Raw genomic sequence first — 14416 nt, forward strand, 5'->3', positions numbered from 1 at the left:
GAATCATGCTTGAGAAAAAGTAGAACATCCAGATGAGAAGAGATCTAAAGGAAGTGGTGAAAAGTACAGGGCAGAAACAGTAGCTGGCTGGGATCAAAGAGGTGCTATAAAGAAGCTTTAGTGCCATCTACAACTCTCTGAAAAGTGTTACAGAAACAGAATGAAGTGGTCTTAGTAGTGTCCTCTTAGTCCCACCTGCATCACTTCTCATTTTCACCCAATTCCTTTGGTTCCTTCTTATATGGCTGTCTGCTTCTTTATCTTATCCAATTTTTACCTATCATTCAAGTACAAAGCCTCTTGATGAGTTCTGCCCTTAAAAACAAATGAATTTTAACTTTCTAAAATACTTTACATACAACAATGAGTACTAAAATTTGGTTATAAAGTATACCACCAAATGACCATAAGCTTTACAAGGACTACTGTCCTCACCATCTGTAGTTCTTTGAAAGTGTGTTTTCAAGTGCATTTTTACCATTACAGTGAAACCTCAGTTTTCATACATTATCCGTTCCGGGACCTTCCACTAAATTCGAAACAAACTAAAACTGAAACAATTACTCCCATAAGGAATAATGTAAATACAATTAATGCGTTCCAGGCCCCAAAAAATATTAATAAAAAATAAATTTTAAAAGAATAAAGTTTTAATACAGAAAACAATGAAAAATAAATATAAATGACTAATGAAATGAAAAATGAACATTTAAAATCACTCTTACCTTTACAGAAAACACCTTTTTAAAGTAAGAAAAACAGAGAGGAGTGGAGAGGCGAGTAGGAGAGGTTATTGTTTGGAAGGGGAATCTCTCTCCAGAAGGACTTCAAGTATCAAAGACCTATCTGGGGTTACTTCTCTTTGTTTTTCACTGGCACTAGGACCAGCTTGAGAGTTACTGGACCCCTGTTGCACAACAAAACTTTACAGAGACATTTGATTCTGGCATTTCTTTAAAATTTGCCTAAGTTAAGCACAACATTGTCATTATACATGTTGGAGACACGGATTACAACTTCTTTGTTGGGATGATAATTCTCTACAAAATTTTTTACATCATTCTACTTTGCAAACATGTCCTTAATCCCTGAAGTAGCCATATTATGTTTGCCCATTCGTTTCCTGAATTTTTCAAACCAGCCTCTGTTGGCCTTAAATTCACTAACAGCAGCGCTTGTTTTAGGTATTTTCTCTCTGATATCAGCATGCAACTTCCTCCAACACTTTACTACGAGTTCTTTCTGAAATTCTATAGTTTCTCTCACCTTTTTTACACATGGGCTAGCACTTGAAACTTTCTTTGGTCCCATGATGGCTTATTTAGCAGTTGCACTTGAATAAAAAAGGCACAAAAACAATAAGCAGAATGAGTCGCAAAAGAAGATGGGGTGCTTTGTTTAGGCGCTCGATACGGGGCCTCGTCACGTGCTGGGCCCCAGATGTAGCATTTCCGAATGTACGAAAATGGAGGAAATGTACAATAACAGACATAAAATTTTGTAGAAAAAGAGTCTACGAAAACCAAAACATACAAAAAAAGAGGTGTACGAAAACCGAGGTTTGACTGCATATCAAGATTTGGGGCACAAGGGATTGCCTTTTCCAGTAAGTAACAAAATCCTCTAATAACAGAGACTAAGACTGGCATATAACCTGCACAACAGGGTATCCTGGGGCTAACTCTCACAGTATACAGACTGGTGCAGTTCCATATAAAATATCTAAAAGCCTATCATAACTTGTATATTATGTAATTATCATTCAATTCAAAGTACGTATTAATATACCTGCAAAATGAATTACTCCTGATATGTGTACGTACATACCTGTACCTACTTATGCTTACTATACTATGTTTTTTTTCCATCTGTCCATCCGCATGTGGTGTTTGTGCATGGTAACACTGCATCCTGGGCTTTAAATAGTATCCTATTTCGAATATTAACCCTTTAACGCCGAAGGGGTATAATAAAAATCGTCTCCTGTATGCCCGGGGGGGTCTCGGAGTGAGCGCCGAAGCGGAAAAAATATTTTTTTCAAAAAATCACAGCACGCTTAGTTTTCAAGATTAAGAGTTCATTATTGGCTCCTTTTTTAGTCATTGCCTGAAGTTTAGTATGCAATCATCAGAAATGAAAAAAATATCACTATCATATATAAATAATGGGATATATGATAGCGCAAAAACAAAATTTCATATATAATTGTATTCAAATCGCGCTGTGAGCAAAACGGTCAAAGCTAACGAGTGAATTTTTTTCGTTGTATTGTACACTAAATTGTGATCATTTTGGTATATAACACATTGTAAAATGATCAAAGCAACACAGAGAAAATATTATCACAAAATGATGCATGAATTCGTAACACGCAGATGTAAAAAAATGTTTTTTTTCAAAAATTCACCATAAATCGAAATAATTGTTCTAGAGACTTCCAATTTGTTTCAAAATTAAGATAAATGATTGAATATTACTGTACTGTAAGAGTTTTAGCTTACAATTGCAGTTTTCGACCATTTCGGACGACAAAGTTGACCGAATGTCGAAATTTTTTTATATTGTTTTTAATATGCAAATATTTCGAAAATGAGAAAAGCTACAACCTTCAATTATTTTTTGTTGTATTCTACATGAAATTGCGCACATTTCATTATAAAACTCTATGAAACACCTAAATTTGAGAGATTTGCGGCGGAGAATCCGCGCGCGGAGGGAAGGAGTTTTTTTTTTTAAATTCACCAGAAATCTAAATATTGTGCTAGAGATTTCAAATTTGTTTCAAAATAAAGATAAATGACTGAATATTACTAGACTGTAAGAGGTTTAGCTTACAATTGCGTTTTTTGACCATTTCGGAAGAGTCAAATTTGACCGAACATGGTTTTTTTTCTATTTATCGTGATTTATATACAAATATTTCAAAAATGAGAAAAGCTACAACCTTCAATTATTTTTAGTTGTATTCTACATGAAATTTCGCACATTTTCATATATAAAACTTTATGTAACGGCTAATCTAAAATGGTGCAAACATTACGACAATCGGACGAAAATATTTCTGATTTTTTTCGGAAGTTGCCGCGCGGACGTAAGGAAAATGTTTTTTTTTTCATAAATTCACCAAAAATCGAAATATTGTGCTAGAGACTTCCAATTTGTTGCAAAATAAAGTTAAGTGATTGAATATTACTAGAATATAAAAGTTTTAGCTTACAATTGCGTTTTTTGACCATTTCGGTAGTCAAATTTGACCGAAGGTTGAAATTTTGGCACTTATCATTATTTATATAAAAATATTTCAAAACTGATGAAAGCTACAACCATGAGTTGTTTTTAGTTGTATTCTACATGAAATTGCGCACCTTTTCATATATAATACTCCATGTAACAGCTAATATAAAATGGTGCAAAAATTATGTCAAAGTGACAAAATAATTTCCGAGATGTGTCGCTGATGCTTTTTAGTGCGATAAAAAGAAATTCGCGCTTGCGCGCCTGGGTAACGATTGTAAACAAAACAATGCCTTGATCCGTGAGCTCCCAGCATCCCCCAAGGCGTGTGATTCAAACGTTTTTGCCTGGTAGGCCTATAAGTATTTTTCCGTGAATTTAAAAAAAAAAATTTTATATCGACGTACCATACGTCCAATCGGCACCCAACAGACAATTTATGTAGACGTATAATACTTCCAATCGGCGTTTAAGGGTTAACGGTGTAATTCGCATATAGTAAATTATTAAAACACTTTCCAGTTGCAAATGTACACCCAGATATCCTTTTATTTACCTAAAACTTACACACAGCATAACTATTAAATGACCGGGACGCAGTGTTACCATGCGAAAACACCACAGGCGGATGGACAGATGGAAAAAAAAAACAGAGTACGTATAGTTGTTTAAAGTACTGTATTCAAAACCTATAAATATGAAATAAACACAGTTTCTTTTTTAAACATATTCACTCTAAATTCTTCCCATCAGAGAGAGAGAGAGAGAGAGAGAGAGAGAGAGAGAGAGAGAGAAGATTGTGGCTCGTTTATCATAGCATGATGCATGCATGCACGTACAGGCTGTCCCCGAGGGGCTGCCGATGAGCAAAAACTGCCATTAACCGAAACTCGGCAATTTATGGCGCCATAATGGCGCTGATAACCAGTTATCGGCACCGTAGGCATCATTATGGCAACTCTGTCAGGGGGGTTATGGCACCATAAGGCTCCTTATGGTACCGATAACCAGAACTCGGCCTGTTATGGCACTAGAGAAGTCCATAAACCGGATCGCCGATAAGCGGGGACTGATTGTATCATGTACATACAGTGGTCCCCCTGTATTCACAGGGGATGCGTACCAGAACCCCCTGTGAATACAGGCAGTCCCCGGGTTACGACGGGTTCAGCTTACGACGTTCCGAGGTTAAGGCGCTTTTCAATTATATTCATCAGATATTATTTCCAAGGTTACGACGCCTACAACGCTGATCTGGCAGATAAAATATGACACCAAAAATGCAAAATAATCAATATTTGATGGTTTTTTTATGAAAAATGCAATAAGAATGCAGTTTACATAGATTAGATTTTACTTTTAATGCATCCAAAGCATTAAAAGTAAGGTTTTCTTAGGATTTTTGACCATGTTCCGGCTTACGACAATTTTCGGCTTATGATTCATCTCAAGAACAGAGCCCCTGTCGTAACCCAGGGACTGCCTATAGTTAGAACCCGCGAATAGTTGGAACCCCCTATATAAATGCTTAAAACCTCCTATTTTGTTATTTAAAACTCAAGAAAAACCCACTAAAAAATTTTATACCTGTTTTTTTTTTTAAGTTTTATCACAAAAAGTGCATTTTATGATGAAATAGATTAAAAAAAAACAGGAATTTGTGGATATTTCCCCATAGAAAAATATTGCGAACAGGTGAATTTTGCGAATGATGCAGGGAAACATTCCAGAGAGAAATCCACGAATGTGTGAGTCTGCGAATCCGGAGAAAGCAAATACGGGGGGTCCACTGTATACTGGAATTTGAAAAATCAATATAAAAATTTAGGGCAAAGGACAAGTGCTGGGAACTATGAGGTCATTCAGCACTGAAAAGTAAACTGAAAACTGAAAGGGAAATTGAAAGTACAGGAGGTTTAAAAGCTGTAACAGGAGGAACGCCTTAACGTTACACTAAGATTAGGAGAGGGTGGAAAGTATGATGGAATGAAGACCATATGAATTGAGGTAATGAAGATCATATGAATGGAGGTAAAGTAAAAGCAATGAGAGAGGTAATCCCTACAGTGAATTGTGTGCGGTGCACTGATGGCACTATCCCCTTATGGGGCAAAACATACTGACTTTGTCTACACTAGGATTTACTTTCACTAACCTATCTACACTAAACAATTTCCACATAAAAATACCCAAACACACTCATGTCCTTTAAATTTGGGTTCCTCCAAAAATGAAAACCCAAAGCATGATAACTAACCTTGTCTAGCATTTCCTTTGTGTGCGCAGCAGATAAACAGAATCGCATCCTTCCTCCAGTGATCCTTGTAGCTGGGAATCCAACACCAACACCTGCAACTCCACGCTTTGTTAGCTCCCTGACAAACATCCTGCAAAAGCATACCATTAGTTCATACGTTTTCAGGCTTTACTTGAAGCCTTGACAACTGGATAATTTGGACTATTTAGTAATTTATAAGCAACTACAACAGTGTACTCAACTCCATACAAATATCTCATGATCAGCTACTTATGTAATTTTAATTCCCATAACATACAAAATTTATCTCAACCACAAAACAAAACAAGGCCATTCTAAACAAAAACATCAGCAACCCTTACTTCTAAAAATGTAAATCACCACACAAGTGTATTTACAACATGAAAACTAATGCTATATGTAAAACAAAACTATTCTGTAAAGTACTTCCCTTGCTACTGTCGACAACCCAGACCAGAATATTAACGGTATGTGTAGATCCTAGTACGGGAGTTATTATTCTCTCCAAGAATCAAATAAGTGTTGTTAAATTCCACTAACATACCTCTAAAAAAAAGAAAAAAAAATAGGCTCTGCAGGATATCATTGCTGAAATTGTTTATTGATAATCTTTAAAAAATTAGTCCATTCCGTTAGTAAAGCTGAAAAAGCTTCCATTTGTAGAAGAAGGTAACCATAAAAACAGAAGAAAACTAAACACCAAGCTAAAAAATCCCATATAGAGTACAAAGCTAACGGTGTCAGCATGTTCTCTTAATAACCTACAAAGAACTGCTTATGTGAATTGGCAAAAACAATAAAGGTTAACTTAATTAAGAAGTTGGACAACCTAACAAATTAACAAAATTAGGCTGGTATATACACAGCAAAAGCATTATTGTTCATTTAGTAAAAGCAACAATGTATATCTTAGTTGCAGCTTCGTATATTTTGACAACAAACTCCCCACCCAAAGTATGATGTCTTCAAAATTCAAACATCCATTTGATTCAGGTAAAACCGAAGAACTCGGGACAACAAGACCAGTGGAAGCAGAGCATTCTTGAACTGCAAACTGTACTTCTATATTATAAAGTTATGATCATACACCAGTTTAACGAGATCCTGCCATCAGCTGGCCTCAAACAGGAGTAAAAACTGGAAAAAAGACAAAGCACAGGCAGTCTCCGGTTTACGACAGGGGTTCCGTTTTAGCACCGCAGCATTAGCAGAAAAACGGCGTGACCTGAGGCATCGTCGAAAATCACCCAAAAATCCTTACTTTTCATCTTTTGGGTGTGTTAAAAATGATGTAATCTGCACTGCATTTTGATTGAGTTTTTCATAAAAAAAACCTCCAAATTTTGACCATTCTGGCACCATACTAAAGTTTCAGTGTCCTGTAGGACTGGTGTCAAAAATCTGGAACTTGCATTGTAACCCAGGAAAAATTTTGATGAATATACATATTTGAAGACTTGTAACCTCGGAACGATGTAAGCTGAGTCCGCTGTGACCCAGAGACTGCCTGTAAAATAAATTTTACAGCAGCAAAAGAGTAGGACGAGATCACAAGAAACAGATGAAAAGCCAAAAACATCCTTCAAAGAACCTTCAGTTTAAGCCTACAATGGAATAAATGCAGTTGCTACTTCATCTGACAGTAGCCCCTGAAATGAATTTGTGCCAAACTTAGAGTATAAATAGCTGAAGTAACAAACAAGAAGAGATGGAAACAGACTTGAAATACTGAAAAATGTTTCCAACATTCAGTATGCTGGAAACGTGCCCTTTTAAAAAATAGCTTGTGGAGATGTGATATTACACAAACTAGAGAAGAGCTTTATATCTCATAACTAAGGAGGTTTGGGTAAAAAAATAAATAGGGAAAAGGAGTGAGTAGTAGGTTAATAGTAGGGAACTGGTGTTATGCCAGTCAGCAGGAGGGTCCAGAAAGGCACTCATGAGAACCTGAACCTGATGGGAAGATGTGGGAAAAAGGTGGTTCAGCAAGACAACACTGTGCTCCTTTTGGTGACATATTAAATATACCGCCCTTTTATGAAACTCAAGACTCATCTGTGCAAACTAGCTCTCTCTAAAACTGGTTTGAACAGCAATTGTTATTCTCAGGCTTGGATAGAAAAACCCTTGATTAAAATGAGTAGTGCTTGGTTTTACCTGACCACAGAATCAATAAAAACCTGCACTGATGGATGTAAATTCAACTGGGAGTTTGATGTTATATTTTATACACATGGAAATGTTAGAAATGGAGTTTGTATGAGCATGAGTAGATATATACAGCCAATAGATTATGTAGTTAGTATATGTAGTGGTACAAATATATAAACATACAAACAGATCACTTCATATATTTATGAATGCCAGTACATATATACACAAAAATAAATCATTTTATCCAACATCTGCTGCAGAGTAATCATACCAGTTCTGAGTTCAGCACAATATTCCAAGCATGGATGCCAACCCCAGCAACCTTCTGAAAGAAACTGGAAACTCTTAGACTTGCATCACAATCACCATCCTCAGGCATCACACAGCAACATGAGAGCAAGTGGATAAACATTCAAGAGTTTAAATCACATGTATATTTAAGCAATGGTCACTGAGGTACAAATTCTGAAATCAGTCAAGACTGCATGTTGAAGGACTTTCTGCATGTTGCCAGAAATATAGTCTAGAGTAAATTCCCATTTACTTTGCAAAATTTTTAATTGGATGAATTTCACGATGATAAGGCACTTATAAGGGTTGCCTTAGAAAACTCCATTACATATATGGGCAATATAGTACGTGGAATACATCAAATCACAAAAGTGGCAGCCCAATAAGTAACCAAAGAGTATAAATCATACAGGGTTTCAAAGGGGAGGAGCCTTCTGTTGGCACTAGACCAGAAGGTCTTTGGAACATGTATCCACTTTTCAAACAGTTATCACTAATCTAAGAATTGCTTGCATAATCCTTGTACTACCTGTTTTCTGGATAAGTACCAACCATCAAACAAAACTTACCACTACCTATATGATCCCATGGATGAAAACAGAATTGCTGAATGGTGAAATGATGTACAAACAGAATCACCCTTCTAGATTCAGAGGTTTGGGGAGTCCCAAAGCTCATCTATGGCACATAGCACTCTAACTGCTCATGACATAAGCTATATTTTCCACCTACCACTCACTGCAAAATAATTTTTTAAGGAATAACTTTAGCCACGATGAGAATTTGAAACAAAATACTTGTTTTATTGTAGTTTGCATGAAAGCAGAAAACAACAATAAAAAAATTAATTTAACATAATGAAGTTAACAAATATTTATCCGACGATGTCAGAATCCCGAAGGTTGTACAAATGGGGATGTCATCAGAAGCTCAGAGGGTTATTAAGTGATATGATGGAAAATGGTGAACAAAAATGCAACCTACTGACGCAGGACCTACTGGGATACAAGTACATATTGTATTATGTTGACAAAATTTTGCCAAGGTAGACTGACTCGTACATACAACACTTTAAAACCAATAGGCCTACCTACAATTAAGCAGTCATTTCATTTTGTACCATGATACAAACATAACTGAATGTCATTATCTACAAGTAATCACTTTTTTCAAAGCTAATACATATTGTATTCTTCTTGCTACAAATAAAAATGGTTCCAGAGTGCTATCTTTCAAAATGCCAGACATGATAGTTCAGGGCTCAGTATCAAGAACTGTCTGCTACCTGTCACTTGAAAACTATGAAGTTTCAGCTACCTATATCCATTATGAATGGCCAAATAATACTCAGCTGACTGTAATGACATGGAAATGGTAATGAAAGATGTCTAAAAATCTGGGTGTTCAAAACTTCAATGACCCACATATCTACCTCGGACCCAAGCAAAGTAACGAAGTGAAAGCTTTGATAACTAGTGATTTGATATTCTACAGCTTTTATTACTGTAAAAATTGAATGCCCAGAATTCCACATGATGTACACCACTAGTTTAAAATGGAAACTCATATATAATAATTCACGTACTGCAAAACAAAACAAAAATACTAAGTAATTACTCATAAACCAATAAAAATGTCCAACACTTAAAATAACAACTGTAGGAAACAGAACAGCTACGAAATCTTTCCTTTGTAAACTTCTGATGACTATTGGTATCCTCTCTTTAGATTCCCAAACCCACAGAGAAGTCCAGGTGACGGTAAAAAAAAAATCTCTTGACTTATTGGATGAGCAAATTGCAGAGTTAACCCCTAAATTAAGCTCAATTCACAATAACGAATAAGAATGTAATTCTCAACAAAATGATAAGCCTAGATTGGACTGACCTCACAAATCCTCATGCACATGCACAACGTTTGGAAAGGATGTATTTCTACCATTACCTGGTAATGAAGATCTTTGTAATGTAAAATAAAACGGCTATTGCCATTACCTTCTAATGAAGATCTTTGTAACGTAAAATAAAATAGCTATCGTAATTTTTTTTGTCATACCAGCTAACATAAGATTAAGCAAAGGACTGTAAGTAAAGTTCATTCTCTATAAATAAAAATATTTCTATTGGAGTATAACATCACTCAATGTCAGAAGACACAACCTCTGATGACAGCTACCATGTTACAGATTTAGCCATCTGTCATGCATAGCTAAAGCAAATTCTGTCTTTGCTAAAACTACGGAATTAAAAATCTATTCAAACCCGAAATCATTCACCTGGATCACAGTACCTTTAACAATAAAATCATTATTGAAGAGCATAATCCTGTCCATAGTCATATCAAGCATTGAAAAAGAAAATAAAAAGCTCTAAATAGGCCGTACTACTACATTAACAACACCAATTGTGTCACAAGTGCTGGTGGTGGCTGCAAGCTAGGGAATAGTAAGTCTTTTCCTATGTACATACAGTAAAAATATATATGTACGCGCATACACACTGTATACGCATACACATATTCTTTGTATATATACATCTCTTTATACCCTACCTTTAGACGACACCTCAAAAGTAAGTACTGCCCAACATATTGTCATGACACTCTTGTCAAGACATAACCTCCTTCCCAAAAGAGCATGTAATATGAGGGCATTAATAATATTGACAACAATGATGATGATGAGGTTGGTTATATCAACAGTAATAATAATAATAATAATAATACAGCACAACACTGTAAGACTATAAAGGGTTTTCTTTCTATAACTAAAACGAGCTTCTTGATAACATAAGTAGTTCATAACATCAAGCTACGAGTAGTTTTTGCATTGGAAGTTTTAGTAGTACTGTCATAAAAAATGAAAACTGTTACGTAACTACTTCCATGTTACACGTAAGCTGTTTTTCAGTTACCCATTCTCATGTAATGGAATAATTTCCAACTTTTAACATACATGAATATCTATCTATGCTACAATGATAATGTAAGGATTGCAGAGACAAATGTTGTTAATGGTAAGTTAGTATGGTACTCAGTACACTGTATTCCACATCATTTATCAAATTTTTGCTGGTGTACCCACCAAAAATTAGTAGGTGTTAAAACTTAATAAATAGTCTTTGATTAAATTCTGGGCTTCATTGACAAACAGATGACTTCACCAAAAGGTAAGGTACAGTATTGAGAGTCTATTCTGATTCTAACGGGATAAACCATCTACTGCTGTATTATCTACATACAATACAATTACTACCAGATATTAATTACAATCCTGCCAACACATTTCATTTCATGAGCTACTCATGACCACAGAAAAGGCATCATTCAAACCCCCAAAGTTGTTAATGCTACAGTTAGCAACCATGTGAATGAGCACTACCTTTCTACCTAAAAAATATATATATATATATATATATATATATATATATATATATATATATATATATATATATATATATATATATATATATATATATATATATACTATATATATACATATATATACATATATATATATATATATATATATATATATATATATATATATATATATATATATATATATATATATATATTATATCATTACACACACCAATGGAACAATTATAACTATGTACCAAAACGGCCCAAAATTTCTATGTCCACACTGCATGCACTGGTCACTGCTGAAATCATTCTTATTAAGACGCCAATGTATAATGCCAGCTGCTACTTTATCACCAACTTTGGTGGGTGAGTGAAGAACAACACTGCCTCTCAAATTGTTTTAAATGTTCTTCAATATTCAGGGTGCATTCTACTTATTTTATTGTTTCAGGTTTAGCGTTTTGTTGGAAAAAAAGTCAGTTATAAGCAAAACTGATGATCATAATCATATACAGACGTACCCCTGCTTAGAAATGAGTTATGTTCCGAACAGTTGTTCGTATCTTGATTTCTTCATATGTCCAACTTGATATACTCACTCAATACATATAATATTATTTCTGTATTTTTATACTAAAACACAATAATAGTACTACTGTACTGTACTTTATAGAGTATTTAATTAATACAAATAATATTTTAAACCTAAATACATCAAATACATTTAGCAAATATGATAATAATACAGTAAAGAATAGTTTCATTTTATAATCACAGTCGTTTGTGTCTCTGAAAGTTTGCAAGTAGAGGAACATCTGTATAATAAACCTGAATTCTTCATATACGCATATCCTTCACAAATGTAACAGATTGACGGGAAACATATAGTTTTACCAGACCATTGAGCTGATTATCAACTCTGGTAGGGCTAGCCCAAAAAATTGGAATGGAATATTAACATTGGGACCAATGTGGTTATTCAGTGCACATTAATACACTTACACATTAACATACACACATTACGAAAATGCTGACAATGACAAAAATTTGGATAAACCTAATAATAGGTTCATAAAAATCCAAAGGACTTGTATATTTTCATAACTTTTAATTTTCATATTTGATCAGTTAATTTGCAATGCTTCATAAAAACAAAAATTGGTCAACCGAAAATGTTGTTCTTGACATTTTTGACATTCACACAATGCTTGTTTAACTGTCATAACTATTTTCAGATTCTTCATTCCATGAATTCTGCCATTTCTTTTCAATACCTGTTTTTATATCAGTATGTCATATAAACACTAATAGGGATGTCTTCTTTCATTCTAATCATATGAACTGCTTCTTTAGCTGCTTTACCCGCCTCTTTATTTCCATCAATCCCTATATGGGCCGAGATCCAACATATTCCTATATTTTTTCCACTATCATGCGATATGTGGAGTGTGAATTTAAAGTTACTTTTCATTTTGTAACTTTGAATGGCTTCTATAGTGCTTCTAGCCACTAAAAGTCACAAATTTAATGAATGGTACTTTCTTGATAATTCTGATGGTTTATGTGATTGCCCACAATTCCGCTGTGAAGACAGAGAGACTGTCAGGTCGAGAGAACTGGAATGTTTTGTTTTGGGATATTGTTGAAAATCCTAATACAGTGGTACCTCAACATACAAAATTAATCCGTTCCGAGGCAGCCTTCGTATCATGAGCTTTTCATATCTTGAACCGCATTTTACATGTAAAATGCCTATTCTGTTCCAAGCCCTACAAAAGCACCCCAGTAAATTATATTTCCAGGCTTACAACTCATGTTCTAGGGTTACGACGCTGATCAGACGGAAGAAATATGACTCTAAAAAGGCAAAATATAGTACATACTTGAGTAGTATTCAACAGCATGTAATGTTCAACCCCATTTTAACTGCATATATTAGGACTTTAGCATATGTCCCTTAGCAATAAGCCTAGCCTATGTTAGCAGTTGCTACTGTAGCCTAGTCTATGATTCTGACATCTAAACCTAAGAAGCTAAAAGCTTAGAATATGCCAATAAAATTTATAAATAATCAGTATTTACTCATTTCAAATAATTATCAATTAATCATTAACTATAATACACACAAACAAAAAAAAAAAATTCCAACTGTTTGTATACATTCAGCACTTATGAGTACCGAACGATTGCCAAGCAATCACTTTTCCTAGCAACCAGTATGCCATAAATTTTCATTATCTCTCTTCAACTAATGAAACTACCAAACAGTATAATAACCATCCATTCATTTCTATTCTTTATTCTATCTTTACCTAATGGAGATACCGAGTTACTGACAGCTATAAAGAAACATATACGTAATATTAAAACAGAAGAAGAATTCTAGTAAATACGTATTTGTTGGCTTCGATGATAGCAGTCTGATTTATTTTATATTTTATATCTAATGCACAACTTTTTTTATTAAATGTATTGCATGTACTCATTTCAAATAATTATTAAGTAACAATTAACTATAATAATAATAATAATAATAATAATAATAATAATAATAATAAAAAAGCTTCCAAACTTCTGTTTACGCCAAGCAACCACTTTCACCTAGCACACAGTACATACAGTAATCAAATTTTCATTATCTCTCTTCAACTACTGAAACTACCAAACAGTATAATAACCATTCATTTCTATTCTTTATTCTACCTTTACCTAATTTTTTTTTTATTAAATGTATTGATTGCATAAATAAGTTTTTCAATTTACAGCATCCTTTTACCAATAGAATACATAGATCACAAGGGGTAGATGCTGATGACCAATAGGAGAGCAGGATCTTATGGGGTAACTAGCATCAGGAACCAATGGGAGAGCGGGAGGATGGTGGCGAGTTTACTCAGTTGGGGGCGTGCGAGTTTTAAAATTGTACTCGGTGGTCCAGGCGAATCTCGGGACTTTACAGCAACAACCTTTCGTGACTTGAACTATTTTCGTATGTAGAGCCAAAAAAATCTTCATATTTGCTTTCATATCTCGAGTTTTTCGTAAGTTGAGCCTTTCGTATGTCGAGGTACCACTGTACACATGATTTAA

General features: G+C 34.5%; 1 protein-coding gene across 3 annotated transcripts in view; it reads right to left on the reverse strand.

The window, feature by feature from the left end:
* LOC135205330 (serine palmitoyltransferase 2-like) overlaps positions 1-14416 on the reverse strand; it is a 176467-nt gene that overhangs the window by 5325 nt on the left and 156726 nt on the right. For all 3 annotated transcript variants that reach the window (XM_064235778.1, XM_064235776.1, XM_064235777.1), the window contains one exon: positions 5492-5621. In XM_064235778.1, the coding sequence (XP_064091848.1) occupies positions 5492-5621 (130 nt within the window). The remainder of the gene's footprint in view (positions 1-5491; positions 5622-14416) is intronic.

This window comes from Macrobrachium nipponense, chromosome 49 (genome assembly GCF_015104395.2).
Source record: "Macrobrachium nipponense isolate FS-2020 chromosome 49, ASM1510439v2, whole genome shotgun sequence".
Lineage (NCBI taxonomy): Eukaryota > Metazoa > Arthropoda > Malacostraca > Decapoda > Palaemonidae > Macrobrachium > Macrobrachium nipponense.